At 42.2% G+C, this 17,548-nt stretch overlaps 1 protein-coding gene across 2 annotated transcripts in view; it reads left to right on the forward strand.

The window, feature by feature from the left end:
• Positions 1-4,816: 4,816 nt before the first annotated feature.
• SLC17A6 (solute carrier family 17 member 6) overlaps positions 4,817-17,548 on the forward strand; it is a 33,239-nt gene continuing 20,507 nt past the window's right edge. The window contains exons 1-4 of one of the 2 annotated variants that reach the window (XM_086612883.1): positions 4,817-4,902; positions 4,982-4,984; positions 7,861-8,113; positions 9,295-9,413. In XM_086612883.1, coding sequence (XP_086469009.1) covers positions 4,817-4,902; positions 4,982-4,984; positions 7,861-8,113; positions 9,295-9,413 — 461 coding nt within the window. The remainder of the gene's footprint in view (positions 4,903-4,981; positions 4,985-7,860; positions 8,114-9,294; positions 9,414-17,548) is intronic. The other variant, XM_086612884.1, reaches the window with a different exon arrangement.

Consider the following 17,548-nt stretch of genomic DNA (forward strand, 5'->3'; position numbering starts at 1 on the left):
TAGCTAGAGACACGCATTCTTTAGCATGTTTCAGCTCAAGCCTGTTCTCTTTGGAATACAAAACAAGAAAGATAAACAGTCTTCCCACTGCTGTAGTGATGCAGAGCCAAGATCTGATCCAACGGTTCAACATCGGCCACGTTTGTTTTATAGTGCAAAAATTACTAATCCAGCCCACAGTCCAGGAAATTAAAGTATCATTCAAGATGGAAGTGACATAGATCAGGAGGAAACAGAAAGAAATTCTATTAACTTCCAGCATTACGGTGCATTACAGCTACTCCTTTCAACGCCATTGTGTAATACACTTCTCAACAGGACGCAATAACCACATCATGCACACAGCCTGGGTCTGGTGTTATATGCACAAAAAAGAACAAGGTCGTTTCATAAAATACATATTTAGCCACTGCTGGTTGTATCTCCAAGGCAAAATCATCTATAAAGTATTGTCAACCCAACTTCATGTAGTTTTAGCTGGGATTCAGGAATCTTCACAGGTTGGAGAGCAGGATTCAGCACAGACCCATCTTTAATGTATCAACACATGGACACTAAGTCTAAATCCTCAAATTGCTTGACTGTGTAATTTTGCAAGAAACTTGTCCAGTTGTTGCTGTGAATCACCCGTCATGACATTGAAGGACAAAACAAAAACCCACCTAAGATGTTCCAGAAAGTGACCCTCACAATCTTTCAGGGAGAATGAGGAAGCTCCTGGTTTAAAACAATCTCTTTGTCCCCCTTTTCTGCCTCTGCAGTCAAGATTTTATTTCAATAGTAATTTAAATACGGAATAATTATTTTCATTAAAAAGTTTATTGAAAAAGAGTTTACAGAGCTGTTGTTTCTTCCAGACTACCTCCTTCCTGGTGGCCCAACAAGCAAAATCATTGTTTTGGCATTGCTTTGGGATTTTGCACTTCCAAATCCCCAAGAAGGTAACAAATTGCTTTGTTCTCAAGGTGACATCAAATTCCATTGGATTCAATGGAGAGCTTCCATAAATAGGAGTGAGAATTAGATAATAATTTTTGAGGTATGTTTACGCTATCCTCAGTCCCAAATGACTCTGTACTACAGACATGCATTTAATGGGATAACTAAGATTTTAAGTGCATAATTTATTTCCAAAGATGATACTGTACCATTAAGAACGGTATTTTGTCACCTTTTAGTAGATGGGGAAAACAAAATCTCTTAGATTCAATCTGTATGATCATATGAATTTAAAGTAACACATATATGATTCTTTTTCAAAATGGATCCCAAAAGACATACTCATTTATAAGCTCTGCACACGTGACTCTTGGGAAAGTGCAAACCTATATTGCAGTGTATCAGCAGCAAAGGTAAGGTCAAAAATGGAATTTAAACAAATCGTATTTTTAAAACACTGGTATGTATCACTGACGAAAATTTTAGCTTAGAGTGTAGTTTGCTTCAGCAAGGCTAAAACTTATTGAAGAGAATTGTATATTGCTGTGTTGACTTTGTAGTCCTCTAAAAGAATTATACTATATTTAGGCACCATTTTGAGAGTTATTGTGGAAAATTTTGAGATCAGATCTACAGTAATAAGAAAAACTGAGCTATGAACCGCACCTGTAATTCTTTTTCTATTTCAATTAACTTGTTGAAATAGCTCAATCAGAAACTTCTAAAAAGGAACTATCTGTAGAAACAAAAGGATAGGTATGGACTCAATCCTTTAGCCTTCACACAAGCAAAAGAAAAAGAAAATCTTATCAGGTGAAGAGAATTGCATTTAACTAGAAGATTTCAAGATTAAACAAGAAGCTTTCTGCTCTTTGTGAAAAACTGCAGACCTCTGCAGCATCCTGCATCATCCCATCCCATCCCACAGATATTCTTAGTGTTTTTGCAGAATTGCATTTTTCACTGGGTGACTTTTGACTGAATCGCTTTCCTTTTGGTCAATAAATGAAAGTTTAGCACTGACACGAGGACTAGAATTTTTCTGCATGCCATCCTATTTCACCTGCCACTGACACCAGTGGAAAAAATTCACAATGATTTCACTGGAGTTTGAAATAGGCCTTCTGTGAGATGAGTCTGTCTGTGACAAGTATTCATAATAGAAATAATTATAGCCAATAATTTTGATAATACATATTAATGCTATGTGTTGGTTTTTTTTCTAGAAACAGCTTATTCTACCAAGGCTAAATAATTAATATATAATGTTAAAAAGGCTGACAAGTCTGTACGTATCTCATGACGCTAATGACATGAGCTTTCTACTGCTCTTATTAGTGCCCCATGTGAAACCAGTGCAGCTGAGCTTGATAAGGATGTGACCCATAATACCTGGATACAATGTGTGATAGATATAAAATTTCTACTTCAGATAGCTATAATAGCAGCTTAGTCATTATAATATTTTACTATACCAGAGTTGTTTGCTATTTTGCATATTTTATCCAATTAAGGACTAACTAATTTTCCTCTAGTAAGAATCTATACCCAGGAATGTCTCATTTGGCCTTAAAATTCATTTTTGTGTGATATGATAAATGATTTTTCTTTCCCCACTCAGTCATCATTTACTTACTAAATGCTATTATTTTATAATAATTATTGCTGCTACTTAGTAGCCATAGCATGAAACACATGCGAGTGCTGAGCTTCCTTAAAAACAGCCAGAGCTCCTTGTACATCGCGTACAAATAAACAAAGCACCCTTGCCCTGCAGACTTTACAGTCTCAAATTCCAGCTCAGAAAAATGCACAGTACTTTTCTGATACGGCTTGCGTTACGCAATCCAATCCCATTTCATCCCTGCTAAACAATTTCCTGTTCCTGTTGGCCTCAGAAAAAAACCACCGCTATTTATACAGGTTTCCTTTGAGCATCTGCAATGGCACGCTGGAGCCCTGGAACACTGGGAAGACTTCCTTATATAACTGTGCGGTTTCGCCTGTACTGGGAAAAATCCTTTTGGCAGGGTAATGGTAATGAAGATGCTGTATTGAAACCGGTGCCGAAAACAACATTCAGTCCCTACTATGATTTAGAAATTGGCACCGTGTTATGATTAGCAACATTTCAATTACATATAGTTTTAATTTATGTTCTACTCTAGCGCTTTGTGGTTCCTTTATAACTTTGAAAGGTATTGAAATCCTACATGGATTAGTCAGTATGAGAATTTAAAGATCAAAATAATTGACTTTTTTTCTGTAAGTGTGCTTTGCTACTGGAAAAAATTCATTAGCCCTCCACCAGATGGCAACGTCAGAAAAAATTGTTTATAAAAATCCAAAGGGCAGTTGCTTTCAGGATATTGCAGCTGCAACACACGTTTTCATCAGGGAATCTTACTTTTAAAATACACTGTTTACATTTTGTCACCAACTAGGCAAGTGAAATAGTGCGATAATTTTAGAAGGATTTGTTTAGAGCAGAAGTTAATATACATTTTTTTAATTAACAAATCTACAGAAACTTTAAGATTACCTTGAAGCCTAAGAGAAATATAATGGTTGTGACTTAGAATGAAATACTATGTTTTGCATCTTCAATCTGCTTCGAAGATTCCAATTTCTTCCGAAAGTCGGAACATTATTACTAGATTGTGGAAAGCAAAATCATGCTGTTCGGAATGTGCCCAGCTCCTTCTGGTAGTGTAAATACCGCAAATCAAGTGTGACTGTTACGCGGGCCTACTCACAGGCTCGCAAGCGGAGGGCACAAAGGCACGGGAACATTGAACGCTCAGGAGAAAGCGGTCACTGACGGATGCTTCGTACGGCATAAAACGAGCTCTGCGAGTAAATACGGATGCGGCGACAAATACTCCTTTCGGATAGACGCTCTCTATCTCTTCATAGCGGGCGGAGCGTTATTTGCCGTCCGTGCCCTGTTTCCCCAGAGGCGGGCTGGCCGCAGGAAGGCCGTGTCCCCTCTCCACACGGACGGCGCGAACGGGCCCCGCGCGCGGCGCGGCGGGGCGGGGGAGGCGGGGGCGCGGCTGCCCGCGCGCTGCGGAGCGCGGGGGCGCGGGGACGCGGGGAGGGGGGCCGGGGGGGGAGGGGGGGCGCTGTCCGCGGTGCTGAAGGGCCGAGGCGCCGTCCGCCGTGCTGAGCGAGGCGGGCGAGGCGCTCCGAGGGTGCCGCTCGCCGTCACCGCCTCCTCGGGGCGCGACCTGCGCGGCCGCGCTGGGAGCAGCGCCGGGCGGGTGGGAGGGCGGGGGGGGGGGCAGCGCCAGGGATCCTCGCCGTCCGAGGGATTTTCGCCAGCGGCTCCGGGGCGCGGGGTACCCCGCAGCGCTCTGCCGACGGCGGCGAAGCGCACCCCTCCCCCTGCAGCTCTACAGCCGGGAGCACCGGCAGCCCCTAACCGAGATTGCTTCGAAACGCGCCCGCGAAGGGATCTCCGTCCCCTCCCAGCCGGGCATGGCGCTGCCTCCGCCCGCCAACACTGAGCCCTGCAAGGCCGAGAAGACTTTCTGACCGTGCCTGGCAACTCCGCGCTGCCGGGAAACCCGGGGGCTGCCTGCGGCGCTCTCAGACTCCCCGCTCGCTGCCGCACACAGGCGCGCTCCCTCGCCCTCGCCCTCTCCCCCCCCGGCTCCGCACGCCGTCTCTCCCGCTCCCGCTCCCTCTCCCTCCCTCTCTCTCACACACACACACGCGCGCGCACGCTTTCTCTCACTCTCCCTTTACCCGAAGGTGCACTGATGGCCATTTAACGAGGGGGAAAAGTTAAGAGATTAAACCAATATGAACCATCGTTGCTCGTAGCAGTGCCCTATCCAGAGCAGAACGGAATCCAGCGAGCATCCCTGCAGGAATGGAGTCGGTAAAACAAAGGATTTTGACCCCCGGTAAGGAGGGATTGAAGAATTTTGCTGGAAAATCGCTCGGTCAACTCTACAGGTAAGACTGAGATCTCCTATTATAGGGCTCTACTTCCTAGAAATAATTGGAAGCTTTTCTTAACCGCCGGCTGCTGAAGGAGGTCGAATGCTTTGGGGAGGTTAGTGGTGGAGGGGCTGGGAGCTGTTGAGATACTGCTGATATAATCTGGATCCTGGAAACTAGTGCTGAAGCTTCTCAATATGGCACCCTCGTAACTTCTCTGTCTGGTCCGTAGACGGTGTCAGTAAATATGTAGCAAAGAATCTTTCTGCCACGAAACCAGGATCCCATCTTGAAATAATAATCAGGAGAGAGCAGCTCCCGGTGTTTTTGTTTTGCGTTAATTTTGCAATGTAGTCACAGGATCTTTCCCCCTGCCCATACCAATCATTAAATAATAATAATAATAATAATCTTTCCTGGTTTCGATTAGTCTTGTCCCTTGTGTAATTTGTCGTCAGAGGAAGATAAACATGGAGGTGTATAAATAATTGATATCCGAACGATTTTTTTTTTCTCCTGAAGCTGAAACATATAGAGGGATGTGTTTAATTATTTATCCTTCCGCACTGAGATGCATCCACTTATAAGTAATACACAACTGCAATTGCTAATCTCTAAAGTATCACTCAACAGTATGTTTTTGTGTGTACAGAAACATTTCTATCGTCTGAGACAGAACAAGCCCAAATCCTCGTATTCCGAAAAAGTGCATGCACTGAAGTTGACACATCGTGCTCCATCCAATCTGGCGACTTTCGTGACCTACAGCACGTTTGAAAATAGTCTGTGAAATTCCAATGTATTTTCGATTGTCCCCTCTGCTAGAAATTACCCCGGAGTTTTTTGAGGTTTTGTTTTTTGGATTTTTTTTTTTTTCGAATTACACATTAAAGGTAACTGCGGATTTATCCGCCTAGGGTAGGTCACGTAAAAGTCTTTTTTCCATACCTATGCGGCAATGTTGGGCACAGGCACAAGGCTGTTCCACAGCATGAGTCACAACTTCTGCTGCCATTTTCAGGAAAGGGGACATATCAGTGAAGTGATAAAGACAAAACTGAGATTTCCATTTTAGTCGGAAGGGTACGATTTTGAAAAGCCAAAAGCAAAACCAAAGCCATCAACAACGCAGTGAATATCCTACAGGTTTTGGTAATATTTAAGTCATTTCTAATGATCAGAAAAAAGAAAAAGAAATATTAATAATCCAGAAAAACTGCTTAAAATATAATTGCGGAAATAAACTGACTTTCCGCCCTAAAAGACTCTACAACATATAAATAAAACGATCATGTCTACTGCTTTTTACATAGTCACACAGTGAATAATGGAGAAACGGTGTTTGTGTTTTCCAGCAAAACTCCCTTTGAACTCCCCCCTCGATTAAAAATGCGCGGTTTACTAATCTTTTTCAACGCACGTCACTGAAATATTTTGTTTCCGATTCTTAGAATTAAACCAGTTTTCCTGCCCCTTACACATTGATTTCTAGCGTCTTCCCGAAGACAAGAAGCCCATTCAGGGAGAAAACACTTCCATATCATCCTTTATCCGCACGAACGAATTTTTGAACATAAAAATACGGTGGTTTCTTTTATTCACAATTTAAAGACATTTATTAATGCTGTGATCTTTAAGCGAGCAAATTATTCTCTCAATAAAGAAAAATCGGGAGAATTTCAACTGAGTAACTATTGCAGAAAATCCCTGTATTTTCTCCAAAACACGGAGAACCTTTTGAGCTCGATTCTGCTAATTGTTCCTGCCCCGTTAGCCGGATGAGTTAACCTCAAAGAGATGCTCCTCTGAGGAGAATTTCTGACATGAGAAAACGATCCAAGAGCAGGGGCGAGGGCAGCGGTGGGAGACCACAGGGTGTCGGGAAATGGTCACATACTCGCTCCTCAAGACGGTGGAGCTAGGATGGAAGCGGTTCGTTTTTCTCTCTTTTAAATATCTCAGTGACTACGAAAGAAGATTAAGAGATTCAGCACGAGACACTTGTTCCATAAACCCTATTTTTCTTACCGACGACACGGCATTTTAAAAGCTTTTCCACTAAAGAAGAAATAAAATGAAATGTTCTAAGTCACTTCTCAGGGATGGCAGGGTGGCCTTTTTTTTTTTTTTCTTTTCCCCTCCTCCCCGGTATTTTTCTGTTGATTCGAAATAGCCGCAAATAACCATTCCCCTTCAGATTCCTGCACATTGACTTCTGGAGACAGGATCCTCATGCAAAAACAAGGGAATGAGGGGAAGGAGATCGAGCTTAAAGCTCACCCGGGGAAGTTAAACCTACTGAGCGATCACACGCTCACACTGTGTAGCTCGGGAGATGCGATCTTTTGGAAAGACTTCTCCGGAGATGCGGGTTCTCTACAGATGGTCGTGTTTTCTTCCACTGCGTGTGACAGCCATTTTGCAAATCTAAAATAAGTAGCAATATCGCCTCCCTTCCCTTTCTGTTAACATTTCTTTTGTTCCCAGACCAGAACCGAGATGCACACCAACACCCGCCCCCCCCCCCCCCCCCCCCCCAACCCCCTCCTTTGGTGTTTCCAGTACAGCAAGGAGGGAATAAAACCTTCTCCAAATGACTGTTTCGGTTTCCATACTATGCCTCTTGGGCTACCCAACATGGCGCCTCCGCAGTGGTTACAGATGATGTCTTCTTAATGCGTCCTACATATCTAGGCAGAAGTCTTTAATGATAGATGAGCGATTCTCAGCTAGAGCTCCTCCCTGGTCTTCTGCGGCGGGGTGGCGGGGGGAGTTGGGGATGACTAATCGTGACTCCCACAGGTCATTGCTAAAGAACAGCTGAAGGTGAATGGAAAACAAGGAATAAATCCTCAAATCGATATAAACCAGCCCAAAGGGGCGCGGGGAGAGGTGAACTTCAGCCTTCAGCTCCCCGACGTGGCTGTGCATTCAGGCGGCCGGGGCTTGACTTTCCCTTCTTGTGTCGGGCAGAGTCCTAGAGAAGAGGCAGAAGCCCGGGGACACCATCGAGCTGACGGAAGATGGAAAGCCCATGGAAATTCCCGAGAAGAAAGCCCCGTTGTGCGACTGTACCTGCTTCGGTCTGCCCCGGAGGTACATCATTGCCATCATGAGTGGACTGGGATTCTGCATTTCCTTCGGGATCCGATGTAACTTGGGAGTGGCCATCGTGGATATGGTCAATAACAGCACCATACACCGAGGAGGAAAAATTATTAAAGAGGTGGGAACCCTTCCCTCGTAAATCCCATGTCTTCCCAGTACAACTCCCAGGTCAAGCACCTCAGCGCAGGCGAGCCGGGCTCTGACGGTTCCGCAGCATTTTTCCCCGGCCCTTCGCCACTTCAGCACACGATGCTCCCCGGTCCCGGGGAGGGCGGACCCCTGGCACTGCCCGGCCCCGCCGCCGCCCTTTGTAGGACGGAAACCCCGTTCTTGAAGGAGAAGAAATTTCTCCCGATTATTCCTATTTTTCCTTTTCAGTTCCCAGCCCGAAGCTGTTTTGCGGTATTAATTAACGGACAGGATTTTGTTTTCACTTCTTTTGCACACAAGCTTGAAAAACGCAGAGATCTCGTTAAAATAAATGTAAGGGATGGGGGAAGGAGGGAGTCGAATGAGCGACTGCGAGCGGATGCGCCGCGCTGTAACGAAGACGGGGAGGTTGTGCAGGAATGTTTAAAAACGCCAGGATGAAAGAATTTGCGTTGATAAAAGGCGTTAAATGATGAGACCGGTTTTAAAGCGTGTTATAGCCTGGAGAGAAAGAGGTGGATGCTAAATGCAGATGAGTGTTACATATACAAGTGCGGAGACAAACCCAAACTCTCTGCACAGGCAAGAGGTGGGTGCCTACAGTCACGGCCGTGTGGGCAGGGAGGGCAGGGGACGCCTCCGTCTCCCCTTCCCAGCCCCCAACAGCCCAGGACTGTATTAGCAAGCCCGGAGACACGGCCCTGAGACGGTGAGGCAGCCGTCGGGGGTTCCCGCGGATCTCCGGGTCTGCGCTGTCCCTGCGCGGCCCCGCGGCCCCTGCCCCGGCCGAGGGGCTCAGGGCACACGGGGCTCTGGTCACTCATGAGCGACCCTGCCCCTCTCCTGTCCCAGAGAGGCACGGGCGGTGCTGGGTTTATCGCTCTTACTGAATTTGTTTTGCCGCCTGTTTATCTGGCGGGCAGCTGCGGGGTTTGCTGTGTCGGGTTAACGCAAAGCGAGCCGCCTCGGGCACCCGGCGTCCCGCGTCCTTGTCCCTGTGCCCTGGCCGCCAAGTGCCACCGCCGGCGTTAGAAACTCCCCCCTCGACTGCCCAGTATGAAGTTACTGCGGGTGAATGCTTTAATCTGGCACGATTACAGCTTTCCTCTTCTCTTTCTCTCCTTCTCTCCCGATCCCTTGCGCTGGAAGAAAGCGAAGTTTAATTGGGATCCTGAGACAGTTGGCATGATCCACGGCTCTTTTTTCTGGGGATACATAATCACCCAAATCCCCGGCGGGTATATTTCGTCCCGGCTGGCAGCTAACAGGTAATGACGATCTAAATAACCCCGGGGTCCTGTACGAGTTCGAGCGGGAGGCGGTGGGGGAGCGGCCCCGATCCCCGCACCCTACCCCGAGAGCCGGGGGCAGGGCAGGACGGCCGGACCCCCGCAGCCGGGGCTCCCCTGCAGCAACCCGCCCCCCTGCTTCAAAGGCAGACGCGTTAAATAAGAAAGCAACACTTGTATGGAATGTGGAAAAGCGGATGTGATGGTGTCCTGATCCCCTGTCTTCAGACTGCCTTCTGGTTTTGCGGGGGTTATCTCGCGTTGGTTTGTTTTTCCTTTAAAAAGGCATTTAAGGAGGTTGTGGTAATGATATTCAAACAACCTGTGTTCAGAGGCAAATTCAAAGATTCCTTACTTCATCAAAGCTTGTGAGATTTTTTTTTTCCATGTTTAAATGATTTTTTTTTCAATGAAAAGGAAAAACCATCAGCACGAATTTTCCATTAACGCACAAATGAACTTAGAACGATCAAAAAACATGTTTCAATGAGACTTCCACAATGAAAAGAAAGTGCAGATGGTGTGGCGACTTAAGGACTCGTTTCTATGGTGTCTGGCAGTTTTTCAAGCACCCAGGGTGCGATTCTACCTGTTAATTAGATCCACTGAGTATTCAAGACCCATGAGGCTTTCACATCCATGCTTAATGCCATAGGCTCATCGTTGCAGAAGTAGCGAAGGTCCTAGTGTCACTCTTCCAAGCAATAACAAACTAAGTGCAAATGGCTACTAAAATCAGCAATATATACCTTTAACTCTTCTCAGGAGTGTGCAACATCAAAGGTAGGCCTGGGCAGGCAGAGAGGATTTGCCTGGGGAGCAAGCTTACTTGTATGTGCTTGAGAAAGGGGGAGGAGAGGGGGGAGCTGCGGCAAAAATGCTCTTTCCAAGGTAAATACCTTATAGACAAAGACCTACATTTAAAAAATCATGAGTATTTACTAATGGAGAGATGCTCTGTAACTGAGATAACCCTAACATCCCTCCTTTTAAAGCAAATAAAACAAGATACAGCATTTATTGAACTGAAGTATCCATTGCCGGTCTGTTTACAAGTGTCATCTAAATGATAATGGTTCGGAAATGTAAAAGGCTCTTTCGAATAACAATTAACAGCCAGTTAAAGGGTTCTTTGCCTTTTCTTCCTTCTTTTAGCGTTTTTGCATCTTTACACAGTCTGTAACTGTTCAGGATTAATTGGAGTTTTGCTTGAGTAAAGACTGCAGATTTTGACTTAGAGAATCAAAAATCTGTCTTCATTCACTCGAACAACGTCAGTAAAATCATTCGAATCAATCTGATTTGAAGTGGTACAAATACAAAGATTTGCAAGACAATGGCAGGGACATTCCCAGGAAAACTCAGTAGTGGAAACACACAATCTGGCAAATGTGAATCAAATTTTCCTCCCATTCACGTTTACATCTACAACAGTAAATGAAGACTAGTTTAAGTTACTAATCTGAGTGTATTTTAACTCAGCGATTTTCACAGGTTACAGGTTAGTTATTGCTATTGTTGAAGCCTCTGAGACAACTCCAACACAAAGCAAATGAGTATGTAAATCACAGATTTAATTAAGGAACTAGCTACGACATACTCGCCAGTAATTGCAAATAGCAAAATATGGCTAGTGGCTGTGATTTATACTTAGTTTGTAGATAAAAATGGCAGAGAACAGAGTGTTGAGTGGTTAGATGTAGCGGTTGGAAAAACAGGGTATTGAGGAGGTGAGAATACAAGTTAGCTCCTGAATGTTACAAAGAGATTTTGACATCTGTATGTTTAACTTGAAATGAATGGTGTGACTGTAGGGTAAAGCGGCACCCAAAATAGGATGCAAGCCTTGATGTCCACACCCTTTCCAAGAAACGGCATGAGAAAAAGTCAGAGTAGTGAGTACACAGCCCTAGATGCCTACAGCACCAACAGAATAGGAGTTACTATAAAAGTCCCTGCTGATTTACATGTCTCCTGCCGCAGCCACAACTGGTCTCTTCACACTGTGGTGGATGACACATAGTTTTGTTTTTACAAACCTCACTGAATATCTTTGTGACGTCAATGGTCTCCTTCACATTCAGAACAAGTCTGAATTTATACAGAAAAACAAATTGCAGATATGTTCTACAAAAAAAATAAGAGACTCTAGAATAGTATCACCATATCCAAAATGACTTGTGAGAAACTCAGTCTGGAGCTCAAGAAAAAGAGAGATTTTCAAGAGATTCTTTGCCTGGAAGGGAAAGAGATAATGATTACATGGAAAAGATGGCACGAATGAAAAACTGTCTCCCAACTGCAAAGAGTGTCAAGGAGGGAAATTGGGAGGATGGTTAATGTGCGCTTTGCCAGCTTAATTTGTTATTGACAGGGAGCTGCTGAGTGTACAGCACTGAGTTTGCTTGACATTAAGATTCAGTCTAGCAACCAATTATAGAGATTGGGTTGACATAATTCGAAAGTTTCACTAAGGTATAAACTACAGAAGAAATGACCCTCTTGTGGTACCAAGAAAATCTTTCTACACACAATGCATTAATTTCAAGCTGGGCTGAAGCCCTTTATTTTGATTCTGCCCCTGTTTTAAAATGCTTAGTGCCAATCAAGAATTAGCAGCCCTGAGCTCTGAACTCTCTAGTATATTTTCTTCAAGGGAGTCTGACAATGGGTAGCATTTTATTGAGATCCTTTGCTAATTGTAGGACTCGAGGCTGCTGCTGCATGGTGGTTCTGTTCTGCCTTGACCCACTGCTCTTACCATGCATGGCTCCCTGTTGCTTCTGACAGATCAGATTCAGTGATTTACAGATTTACAAGTGGTAAATGGAGTTTCTCAGGAATTTGCACTTGATAGCTTGGATCTCAATTTATCTCACATTGCATCACTGAAAATTTTCAGCCCAACTCTAAGAAAAATCTTTGTTTAAAACAGATGTATTTACACTGCTGTAGTACCAACAAAGTCAAACAAAACTGTGTTCAAAAATTCCAGAGAACGTTCAGAAATGACACATCTCCTGAGCACTTACTTCTCAGGTGGTCAATAGAAGTTGGGCTAATATGTTACGAAGGTCAGTGCTTCTGAACGCTTCCAATCACTGTTGACCTCTGCAGGAATACAGAAACTTCAGTACATTGCAACACAACATAATTTTTCCAAAGACATGGACTGGGCCTCAGGTGTCCCCTCATTTGCAATCAGTGAAGCTTTAAACTTGCATCCCTTGAGTTGTGCGTGAAAATAGAAGAGGATTCCCTTTTGCCACAAGAGGCTAGAGACCTCTTCTCCCAAAGGAGGATCTGCTTCTGGGAAATGCTGGTACGAAAGCACTATGCAACCAACCACATCAGACAGGGGGAACGGAGGAAGCACAATGTAGGGTCCCATGGGTAGGGTTTATTACAGCTATACCTTTTCTCAGGGTTAAGTTCTCAATGGACAATGAACAATTAACCTTGCCATTGATTAAGCATGATACGATGATAGCAGAGTATTGAGCAGGCTCTAGTAGTTTAGAGAAGTCATCTTGTCACATGGACATCCAGGTTTGCAACAAATCCAGGTTACCTCTCCTATTTGAACATACGTACAGCCTCACACTAAAAAAAAGCACCCTTGTCTGCAGGCTGCAATACACTGGGAGAAGAATTCATGGTCCTCACAGAGATCTTTATGTAACTGTCTTTATCAAGAGAAAATGAGCTATGATCCAGAGCGTTTCAGACTGTAGAGGCAAGAATAGGTAAGCAGATTCCAGAGAAAAATCCAAAATAATTTAAGTGTTTATTGGTTACAACTCTTTCTGATTAGTAATAGCAAAGCTTTCTCCCCAAAAAGTGAATAAAGAGTGAGACTTTTTTTTTTTTGAGATTGTTGGGAATTCAGTGCTACGTTTTTCACTAAATAACAGTGGATTTTGATTAGTGTGGCAGGGTTTTCAGGAGGAAGGAATTGAGTTGCTTTTGAAATGTTTAAAAGTATTTTTCTTGAAAAATACAAGAAAGCATGAAAATTCAAATGCAATGCCCTAATGCCATGTATCCACACTAAATTATTTAATCAGCTGAGCTATTGTTCATAATGGCAGTTAATGCCATTTAAAAGCACACGTATCTCATTTGAATGATTTTTAACTACAGGTTTTAATATCAGCATTACAGAGGCTCTCACCAGAGGGGCTGTCATTATACAATTCAGATGCAGTGTGAACAGAAAGCGTATGAAATGCTGACAGTCCTCCAAGCTCATCTAGTCTTAATTTCTACTTAGTCCATGAAAAGAACTTTTGCCAGGGCTAATCAGAATTCATCTAATCTTTACAAATATTAAAAAACAATAATCGTTTTCAGTGTCTGAAATCTTATTAAAAGAAAGAAAAAGAAATTTATGGTTTGGTGGTTCTTCAACACTATCATTTGAAATCTGATTTAAATGGAATGCATTTAAACATCAACAGCCAAGAAGTTGAAATGTTCTGAAACAACGCAATGAATGCAGTGATCTGATATGAAATTCAGAAATGTCATTTAATAATTATTTTTTTGGTAGTATCTTAACAACTATATTGTAGATTTTGCTGTTCTGATGCCTTGAAAACAACAAACCAGAAACTAATGCAGTTTTTCTTGACGTTGAACTCCTCCAAGAAGATTTAACTGATTTTACTGTTTAACTGAGTGAGTTAAAAAGCACTTCAAAAGTCACATGTATTGTGTTATTCCCAGAATACGCCTGTCTCTGCCTGCATACTGTATAGGGACCCCAGGTTACTTCGGGTCACCATGTGGTGTGACGAAAACCCTTCTTTTTGTGTTTTCCACAACCAAGTGAGTGCCTGTAATTGAACTAGTGATATTTATCACCCTGAGAAACTGATGATTAACCAGTGAGTGTTTATGAACCTTTCACAGTGTTAGATACTGTTATGATACTGCTTACTATCAGAACATTAGTATCAGATTATTACTGAATAGTCCTTAAAGAAGATCTGCTGTGATCTTCACATTTCATCAGCCATTTCAGGAGTATGTATAAATGCTTATAAACCTATGAGTATAAAAAGGACCAGACAATATTAAACACCAATTGTAAGACTGAATTCTGTTCAATATATACTATACTCAAGTGCAAAGTAACATCAGGGAGTAGGGAACCACTCTGGAAAGCAGTCAGGCTCAGTGAGATCTTAAGCCACTAGAAACCATCATGAGCTTCCAACATGATGGTCTAATAAGGAAGTCGATGTAATCCTGGGATATTTATTTTTCCGTATTTAGTGTAGAGAGTGTATTTAGGTCAGCGACACTGACCTTGGATTGTTGCAGGTAATTTAGGTACATGTATATTAATATCAGTGTCGAAAAAATTAGAGAATGATTTAGAGATCTTTAATTAGAAGATGATAGTATATAATGTTACATAATGAAAGAAATAGCAAGAACTGTGTATTTGGTATATAAAAAAGAATATTAGGAGGTAATCTGATTGCAAAGTATGCATATAATTCCACTGCCAAAAATTGCTGGGTATAATCGCATGGAAAGATGTAATAAAAATCAGTAAATGACGCCCATATAAATGAAAAAAGCATAAATATTAACAATATAACTAGCTACCACTGATCCAAACAGAGAAATCATATGCTAAATTCTTCCTCTTTGGGTGCTAAATTCCCATATAGGAGGTTTTGTTTTAGCTATTATAAACAAACATCTTCAGTACAGGAATAATTAAACAAAATATAAGGGACAACCAGGTGAAACAGAAGGGTTAATGCCATGGTGAATGTCAGGCTAGATGACCTTAAAACTAAGCACTTGTTTTGTCTTTAATCTAGAAATACAATAATTTTATTTAAATTAATATTTCCTAGTCCATGTTCATGCTATTGCAAAGCTGGATTGTCTGTGAATAAACTACCTGCTGTGCTGTCACGTGTATATGGAAAGGTGTGAAACTGTGCTGGTTTTTACTGCCTTATCTCAGGATAATTTAAATATTTTTACTTCTGATACACTCCTTGAAAATTCTTTAAAAAAACATGCTGGAAATATATAATAAACCCTTTGTCCTATCAAAAAATATTATCAAAATGCTGTGGCAGTATTTCCTTACTGATTTCCTAAGTGAACAGTTTAAATACTTACTGTATATTGGGCAAGATTCTCTGAAATTAACGTGTCATTGTTAGATTACACAGGATAGGGAACTAATTCTCAAGTTTGCAGTTATAAATTTAAAACAGAAATGCAGGGTTTGACTGTACGTGCTAAGTACTGTTTCAAAAATAGATCTGCAATAATCACAGACTTTTTTTGGTAAAACAAAGCTGAGTGACCATTTTAGCTCATTCGTGTATACTCAAACATTAGAACTCTCTTACACAAAGAAATATAAAGGGCAGAATAGAATGACAGTTTTTTAAAAGTTGAAGTCACCTTATAATTCCGTGATAATAACATATATTTCTCATTACCTGTTAAACAGCAAATCCTGGCACTATTCACATTAAGAATCACCACTATATAACTATACTAAATTTCTCTACAACGCAATTATCTCTCATCTATGTTGAACTCTTCATCATTGTCACATTCTAACCTGAATGAAAATATATAAATCAACCTTTCACTTCAAATTCATCTTTGTTTTTAAAGTGCCATTCATCTTGTTATTAAGGGCTAAATCCTTCTTCCCAGCAGGTAATCCGATAGGATTATTTGCATGAATAAACTGAATGATATTTCAGACAACTGTATGTCAGTGCATTTCATCTCAGAGTCCCAAAGATTTTTACTGAAACTGTGTCATTAATCTGTCAGTGAAATCAGAATATTTTTCCCTAACTCAGACTTAATGACAACAAGCATAAAAAACGTAAGGCAAAGTATTGGTTTAGAAATACAAGCACAAAGATTTCCTAGAACTTTTTATTTTTACTTTTTTTTTTTTGTTGTTTTTAAAAGAGAAATTTTTCACTCTCCTTTAGCAGGTAGCCATATTTTGTATTTTGCTGATTTAGAAACAATGTATAATTCACAGCATGACCAGGAGAGTTGTGCCTGGTTAGACGAGAGCCAACTTCTGAACTCCTGAAGACAGAGGCTGATCTTGCACTGCAAGACAGAACCCCTGAAGTTTTGCTTGCCAACCCCACCTTTCACGTTCAGTTCAAAATCCTGCAGATTATACTGGGCTCCGATCCCAAGCACTGGTGTTGAGTTCGTCTGTTTCCAGGCAAAGAAGCCAATATTGCACAAAAACCCCAAGATGATTTTGTCACTCTGCTGCATTGCAGGGTCCCTTAAGCACCAGTCACTGCAAGAAGGGGACTGGGGAAACACTGATGGGTGGCTGGTACCACTGCTCCCTCTGCCATATGGCTCAGGGCCCTTCCATTTTTCTGTCATGAATGATGAAGCTGTTTTCACAATTTAATGATGCAACAAGGGATTTGGATGGGGGTTTTGGTGGATAAAAGGGGGCCTCAGATGTGTGACAAAAATTAATAATGTATCCAAGCCCTTATTATACTAGATTAGATGGCGGGAGGTCGGCTTTTACATATTAATGCTTCATGAAGGGCTTATAATAGGATTTAGTATGAAGGGCACACAGACACATCCCCCTCCTCCCTTGTACACATGTGAATGAAAATAACCTGTTTTATCACGTTTTTAAAAAGCCACATAAAGCTGTTATACTATGGCTTCTGGCCACAAACTGTTATTAAAGAGGATCAAATTTAGGCGATTCTCTCATGGAGCACAGTCAACCTAAGACTGGCACATGGGAATAAATGTTCCGCTCTAATTTCAAAGGTAGCTTATTCTGTCTGTTTTGCTGGGCAGCTGAGTTCGTCAACCACTCTAATATTCATGGCATAATCCCAGCTTTGTCAGCCCTATGCCATTTTATGCAAATTAAAGACCCGATTCAGAAAAAAACACTACTTTCTATCTATCATTTATGAAGCCATAAACTGTCACGGTGAGCATTTCACACAAACATGTCTACAGCAGAGGGGTCAACAGAGTCATCAGGAAATTAGCCTCTACTAGAGAAAAGTCAGAATGATGATACATGTCCCAGAATAGCTAAACAGTGTCTC

The sequence above is a fragment of the Tauraco erythrolophus genome, chromosome 6 (assembly GCF_009769465.1).
Source record: "Tauraco erythrolophus isolate bTauEry1 chromosome 6, bTauEry1.pri, whole genome shotgun sequence".
Lineage (NCBI taxonomy): Eukaryota > Metazoa > Chordata > Aves > Musophagiformes > Musophagidae > Tauraco > Tauraco erythrolophus.